The 7342-nt window shown below is 44.5% G+C and overlaps 1 protein-coding gene and 1 long non-coding RNA gene across 3 annotated transcripts; one reads left to right on the top strand and one right to left on the bottom strand.

The window, feature by feature from the left end:
- The first annotated feature begins 1452 nt into the window (after positions 1 to 1452).
- On the top strand, positions 1453 to 7001 carry LOC136534096 (peroxidase 1-like). The gene is made up of 5 exons (XM_066526573.1): positions 1453 to 1544; positions 1623 to 2052; positions 2157 to 2325; positions 2768 to 2955; positions 6669 to 7001. Exons 1-5 carry the CDS (start codon positions 1453 to 1455, stop codon positions 6999 to 7001), a joined length of 1212 nt encoding a protein of 403 aa, XP_066382670.1.
- LOC136534103 (uncharacterized) lies at positions 3525 to 6487 on the bottom strand. 2 transcript variants are annotated; one of them, XR_010778658.1, is made up of 3 exons: positions 6433 to 6487; positions 5651 to 5914; positions 3525 to 4359 (listed from the first exon to the last, which is right to left on the bottom strand). It is a non-coding gene; the product is annotated as an uncharacterized lncRNA (long non-coding RNA). The 2 variants fall into 2 exon arrangements; XR_010778659.1 differs by having other exon boundaries at positions 5651 to 5984; positions 6433 to 6466.
- Positions 7002 to 7342: the final 341 nt, after the last annotated feature.

Raw genomic sequence — 7342 nt, 5'->3', positions numbered from 1 at the left:
AGGTTTGAGTTTAATTGCACCTCTTCTTGTATATGAACATCTACTAGGTCATGTGGTACCGGCCATAACCTAGTAGCTGAGGGGCTACTGTTGGGGGGGCCCATGTGGAATATGGGCTAACTTTCCCTTGAAGAGGCCTAATAGAATTTAGGGTAGTGGCTTGAAGATCAGTCGAAGGCCGTGATAAAAAGTCAGAGGTCGTGATGAAAAAGTTGGAGGTCGGAGCGATTTGTAGAAAAGTTAGAGGTCATGATGAAAAGATCAGAGGTCACGATGAAAAAGTCGGAGGCCGAGATGCCCTGAAGATAGGTCAGAGGCCACGATGAAAAGGTCAAAGGTCGAGGCACTACGAAGATTAGTCAGAGGCTGTAGTGAAAAGTAGGAGGTCCAGGCACTATGAAGAACAGTCGAAGGTTGTGGTGCGACGAATAATGGGCTGAAAGCCCACGCTCGATAGCGGCCCATCAACAAAGGCGGTAGCAACACAAAAAGACTCTAATGTCCTGGAGGCATGAGCACAGTGTACAAGAATATACCAGAATATGCCTTAGTTGCCCTTGGGGCATTTTTATACTCGACAAATGATGTAACCGTACCCTATAAAAGGGGGAAGTGAGTCATCCCATAGGGGAGGATGGCGTGCAATTCAAAACCCTAACTATTGCCTCAGTCATTGTTTGAACTTCATTTTTATATTCGTGCCTCCGCTAGTCAAAGGCCTCCGCCCCAGAGCGGAGCATTCGACCCCTAGTGTCAAGCTGCAACAAGCTGGCCCCTCTATCACACTTTCACTTAGAAAACCCTAATGAGTTTCCTCCTCGGGCCTTTCCCCTGGAACCTTCACCCCGGACCTTCGTTCGGGGACCTTCTACCCAGAACCTCCGTCTTGGTACCTCGTCAACCTATGTCTTGGGATCACCGCATGAGACCTCACACCGTCACTCTCTCTATTGGGACCCCTATTTCCCAACAGCAATATATATATTTTTTTCTTATTTTGGCGGCGGATTAAGATGGCCGCGACTCGGATTACTGCAGTCTGCAGCAGGGATATATGCATGATTCAGAATGGACAGCCATATCCATATATATGGAACTGAAATGTATATATATAATGGCCGAAGTTGACATGTCTCACTCTCACCCACCCTCCTAATATAATACTGCATATGCCATGTGTACCGTTAATAACAGCAGGGCATATGCACTACTCTTGAATTTTAAACATCGGCAAATGGTCACTGATATCCATTATTAGTACAATATTATGTTCTTGTTGGCGCTAGCTAGCCAATATACAACCTTATCTCCAGACAAATTTTCTATGAATTTGTAGCAGTTGACATTCTCCGGCCCCTTCATTCACACATCGTATCGTGTAGTACAAACGCAGCAGCAGCGCAAGTGCGTACTGTATGTATGCGTGATCTTTTTGTACTTGTTCGTTGCGAGATGTGTGTTTTCGTCAACGACTCATCTCTGTTCGATTTCGATGACATGCATGATGTACTTGCAGTACGTATATATGTAGTATATGTACTCAGGTACAACAGGCTAGCAGCTATATATATACCTGTAAATCTGTAGTGTATACTACTACTACTAGCCAGAGGTAGCTAAAGCCAACAACTCGGCGTCGCCGCAGCAAGAGCAGCGGCAGCAGCGATGGCAGCGGTGGTGCTGCTCCTGGTTGTGTCGGCGCCGCCGTCGGCGGACGCCCACGTCGTAGTGATCGGCGCGTACAACACGACGTGCCCGCAGGCGGAGGACGTGGTGCTTACGGAGATGACGGCCATCGTGGCCAAGTCGCCGGACCTCGCGGCCGCCGTGCTCCGCCTCTTCTCCGTCCACTGCTTCGTGGGCGGCTGCGAGGGCTCCATCCTGCTCGACTCCACCGCCGGCAACACCGCCGAGAAGGACGCGCCGCTGAACCAGGGCGTCCGCGGGTACGAGGTGGTGGACGCCATCAAGGCCAAGCTCGACGCCGCCTGCCCCGGCGTCGTCTCCTGTGCCGACACGCTCGCGCTCGCCGCGCGAGACTTCGTCAGGCTGGTACGCAAACGTTCCTAGTAACTGAAGCATGCATGAATGCATCACTAAGAAAGAATTAATACTGAGTTTAATTTGATGGGCAATGGCCACATATGTATGCGCAGACGAAAGGCCCGTTCATCCTGCTCCCGACTGGTCGAAGGGACGGCAACAGGTCCGTGGCCGCCGACGTCGCCCTCAACTCGCCGCCGCCGGGCGCCAACATCACCGACATCATCGCCCCGTTTGCTAAAAAGTTCAACCTCACCGCCAAGGACGTCGCTGTCCTCTCCGGTATAATCCTATATTATTATTATATCCGATCTCCCCTGCCCCTTGCCCAAACTCAAATATTTGTCTTTTAATTTGCTCACGAAATTCATAAGAATTGTCTTGGGAATGCAATTCATTATTACGCTGTAGTGTAGATTTTGTTCCATCACATATATGTAATTACCTCTCAAAGTTGTTTATTTAGGTTTTAAAAATTTTTGCACGAACCCAACCTTCTTCTTGGATCAGGTATGAGGAGGGGAAAATGAAATTTTGAAACACTGCAAACCCACAAAAGAAATAGTGAAAGAAAGGAAGGCTTATTGGGCCGCCTTCACGGGTCGGGCCATTGGAGAACTCAATGGAGGATTGAATATTAGGCCCACTGGTATTTCAGTTCGCATGTGACTAGTCCATCAACCATTTTTTCTGCGTGGGCTGAAAATCCTCGACGTTTTTTCAGGCGCACACACGATCGGGAAGGCGCGGTGCTCGACGGTGTCCCCGCGGCTGTACAGCTTGGGCGGGCAGAACGGCGCGTCGGACCCCACTCTGGACGCCAACTACACGGTCACTCTCCGCGGGCAGTGCAAGCCTGGCGACAACGCCACCCTCGTCTACCTCGACCCTCCCACGCAGACCACCTTCGACGCACTACGCCAAATATGATTTTCAGAGGCGGCTAATGAGTATTTGTAGGGACGATTTGGCTAGCCGCTCCTATCATACCGTCTATACAAATCATGCATTTGTAGAAACGGTTCCCAGACCGTCCCTACAAATTTGTAGGGACGGCTGAGCCGCCCCTAAAAATTCGATTTGTAGGGGCGGTGCATTTTTTCACAAAAAAAATTAAATTACCAACACGTGCTCCCCTAAATCATCATGTGCGTTGCAACGGAAGAAAAATAAATCAATTTAGCTGAGAAATAAGGTGATGAGGACCATCAATTGTAGTAGTCTTCAACCGGAATGCCAAACACAATTGATAAGGGGCTAAGTGCAACTCCATGTCTCCATCAACCTTAATCAAAGTTCAAATGATACAACTGCCAATGTTCCAATTAAGGAAACAACTGAGGATCTAATAACCACCATCAAACTTCGATGATACAAGCTAATAATTGGAATCCCCAGACTTCTTACGCTACTCAATTCATCATTCTAGGGAAACATCAGTGCCTTCTCCTGGGTGAGTTTCTTGAACAGTGATAGAAACACAAAAGTACCAAATAAAATCAATAATATTTCATTTAGTTAGTGGCTGAGCAACAAGCCGAGCATCATCAACAAAGAAGTGAGAGAGGAAAGACTAACAGTAGACCCCTTGTATCTTATAATCAAAAGGAACATGGGGCATCTATAAAGAGATTGTATTGATAAAGCCAAATAATCAGCCTAATCTGATGATCTTTCTGTTGTCGCTGCAAAGCTCAAGCTAACCAGGAAGTAGCAGTTCCAATCAGGACCAATACTCTACCTTAGAACCATAAGAGAACAGACCTGGAAGTAGCCGTTCTGATCCAGACTAATATTACTCTACCTTAGAACCATAAGAAAACAGACGGAGCTAACATGGCTCTTCTGGAAATGCTAGGCATTGGTAAGGGAACACATGAAGAGAAAAAAATATCTTAGGAAAGCATACTCAAAAGAATCTACTCACCAATGACCACATGAACTGAGATTGACCTGAGATTTTAACTGTGGTCTCACCATTCGAGATTATTTGATAACTGAAATCTAAACTTAAATCTACAGTAGCAGTTGTTTTTGGAATTGCAAGTGTATATCTAAATTTGTTTTTAGAATTTTACATTTCTGGTGTCATGTCATTTTACACTTGTTACCTAGATAAATAGAAACAACAATATAGTTCGACATGTTACAAAACCATAGAAGGTGTTCTCATAACACATCAAGATCTACACAGGAAACATGCATTTACCTCTTCATCACAGGTTGATCAGGATGGAGCCCAATTGCATCAAGAGTCCTTTCATCCATGACAAGTTCAAATCTTCTATCCAACTTCGACTCTAGTACATCATCAACCTGAAAATGGACCGTTCGTATAAGCTGAAATAGTTCTTTTCTGCTCTTACAATATTACTAGATAAACTTGAGTTGAAAATCAGTAAAGTTGAGTTAAAAAAATCAGTAAGCACACATCTCAAACTCCCAATATCATTATTGCCCATTTCAGACTTTCCATAAATACTTGTGGGCATCCATTGAACATGGTTGCAATTTTGTAAGAATATTCCAGATTTAGTAAGATAGCACATTATTGCCTATTTTAAGTGAACATCTCGGCAATTTAGCAAATTAGTAAGATAGCAATTAGTTGAAATATTTTTACTAATCTGTAATCACTCATTAAATGTGTAGTTGCACTTATGTAATAACAACAGAAAATGGTGAGTGTAGTTCTCAAACCAGAAATAGGAAATGATGTGTTATGTACCGTTGCTATGTTTTGTTTCACTAGCTGGTCCTCTGGTTTTCCACTGAATCACTGGTATAGTGGTGTTAGTCTGAATCAAGCGGTAGGCTGAAGAGTATGCAGAACAAGTAATGCAATGGCATTCGAGATATGGTTGTGTCCAACAAAATCATATAAACAAATCCTCACTAAAGATAACTGGCTATCAGCAACTTCTAAAAATGTCAGAGTACTAATAACAGAAAATTTACAGTGGTAGTGGTGTTCTGGAATGAGCAGTTCACTGAGCAGCAAGCCGAGGAGAGTAAATGTATAAACTGTTTGACTGAAATGACCAGTTCATTGGAAATGGGTTTAATCTGAATTTTCAGAAGAAGCACACTAATTCTTACAACAGATTTTACTACCTAAATATAATGTGCACAGTCCTATTAATCATTTCTAGATTCAATGCAGTTCAGAAGTTAAGATAATGCTTGTTTCAGTTAGGAACAAGAACAACTTAGCCAAAAGATAATTTAGCCAACAATCATTTATAGTTTCAGTTAGACTGTTGTGGGTTGATCACTTTTCAGGTAACATTTCTGTGATACATACCATAAAATCACAAAATCATGTATAGTTTAATTCCACTTAACAAAACTCTGATTAGTGGGATGAACAATAATGTAACTAAATTTTCCAGAGACAGCATCTAATGATCTAAAAACAACACCTTGGTAACTCAAGCTCTTGTACATAGCCACTCAGACATGTCAGTCTCGTGCTGATGAAATTTCAAAGGACATAAAGCTCCACTAAGCTATGGCAAGCATGATAGGAAAATAAAAAATCAGAAATAAGCATTCCACTAAAATAACAACTTGCTACTGAAGGGATATGAGTTCAGGGAACATTCACCTCTGGTCCCTTCTGTCATGATCTCCATCCTTGCTTCTTTACTTTATGATCCTCAGATAAACATGCATCAAACAAAGGACCAGGTCTGAGCACATCACATCAGCTAGTCTAGCAAAAGCAAAAATGGGGGAAGCCCACCGGTCAGACAGTCACACAAAGAAGTGGAGCTGTAGGAGAGGAGCCGTGTTCTTGATTGCTGTGGTGGAAGGAGCCGTCGTCCCAGAATCCGATGGCCGGAGGGGGTTGCTCAGACAGCTGCCAGATCTGCCCAATATGCCACCATAGATGCAACCATAAAAGCCAATTTCCTATAAAAATCTGAAGGGTTGTCCATCTATGGGAACATGAAAAGTCAGCTCTTATTTAGTTGGTCTTATGTGTGGAATAAAAAAGCATGAATAACATCAATCCATCTTAAAATTAATATTCTCAGATGAGGATATATATCTGCAGTCCTAGTTCATGGATTAAAAACTACAGGATATCAGCGGTCCATCTTATTTCATAAAAATTTATTTCTCTACTACAGACTAAATATCTTGTGCATATTTCGTCTAGCACAGACTTTCTAATTGGGTTGTGCCTGGTGGTACGTGAAGGCTTAACCATTGAAAGAACCATTCTCCACCCCAACCTGTACTACGATACCCTTCTTTTAGTTTGCAAAAATGAATCCGTGAACCAAATGAAAAAAAACGAAGGAAAATGAAACTGGAAGTATGGGGAACGAATCTGTGGCTCAAATCGCATAAATATTAGAGGGGAAATACACTGGAAAGTACCTGTTACGAAGTGCAGCAACGACTGACAGTCGTCAAAGATTCTAGGTGCAGGATGACCCCCCCTATAAACAGTAATAGCGAGGGCGGCTGATGAGTGAGCCGCCCCTACAAAACTGATCTATTTGTAGGGGTGGCTCGTATTACCAGCCGTCCCTGTTATTCTAGGCTTCCAAACACGCCACTGTAGGGTGGCTCTATCACCAGCCGCTCATAAAAAAAAATTGTCCCGTTGCTAGAAACCATTTCACCTAGTGACGCCCACTGCTACGCCCTCGATCGTCGCCGGCAACAAGGGCCTCCTCTCCACCGACGCCGCACTCCTTCTCGATGCCACCACCAGCGCCTACGTCGCGCGGCAGGCTAACGCCACCGCGCCGCCGGGCGAGTTCTTCGCCGACTTTGCCACGTCCTTCGTCGCCATGAGCAAGCTCGGCGTGCTCACGCACCACAATGGCGAGATCAGGCAGGTCTTCTCTAAGGTCAACCCGCCGTCGCCGTCCAGCAGTACCAACGCCGCCGCTGCCAAGCTGACCGCCACCGGTGGGTTGGCAGTGGCTCTCGTGCTCTAACTACTGACACAGACTCTGCAATCTGCATGCCATGCATATACGACAGCCAGCGCATGGTGGTTGCTAGCTGCCTGTTTATTATGATTTGTTTCAATTTGGCGATTTAATTTCCTCTGATTTGTGTTTGCGTGACTTGATGTGTTGGTTTCCATGATTTCGCATGGAATTTGCTTTGCATGGTTTTTCGTTGTCAATTACATTGGGCAAGTCCAGTTTGTATTGAGACCTCAAATAAAATGAACACGCACCGCATGCTGTCCCCCTAAAAAGGATGCGTTTGTTTCATCTTTTTGCTGGTTTTTTTTAGCATTATAGAGCTTCCATTAATCAATAACGGGAGT

The sequence above is a fragment of the Miscanthus floridulus genome, unplaced genomic scaffold (genome assembly GCF_019320115.1).
Source record: "Miscanthus floridulus cultivar M001 unplaced genomic scaffold, ASM1932011v1 os_1486_1_2, whole genome shotgun sequence".
Taxonomy (NCBI): Eukaryota; Viridiplantae; Streptophyta; class Magnoliopsida; order Poales; family Poaceae; genus Miscanthus; species Miscanthus floridulus.
Note: the sequence above shows the minus strand (reverse complement) of the source record. Positions and strands in the feature narration are given on the sequence as shown.

Bases quoted from the DNA above. Each gene is read 5' to 3' on its own strand.
- LOC136534096 (XM_066526573.1), top strand. From the start codon at position 1,453: ATGTGTGTTTTCGTCAACGACTCATCTCTGTTCGATTTCGATGACATG. The intron at 2,053-2,156 runs GTACGCAAACGT...ATGTATGCGCAG, and splicing joins CGCGAGACTTCGTCAGGCTG to ACGAAAGGCCCGTTCATCCT. The intron at 2,326-2,767 runs GTATAATCCTAT...ACGTTTTTTCAG, and splicing joins GGACGTCGCTGTCCTCTCCG to GCGCACACACGATCGGGAAG.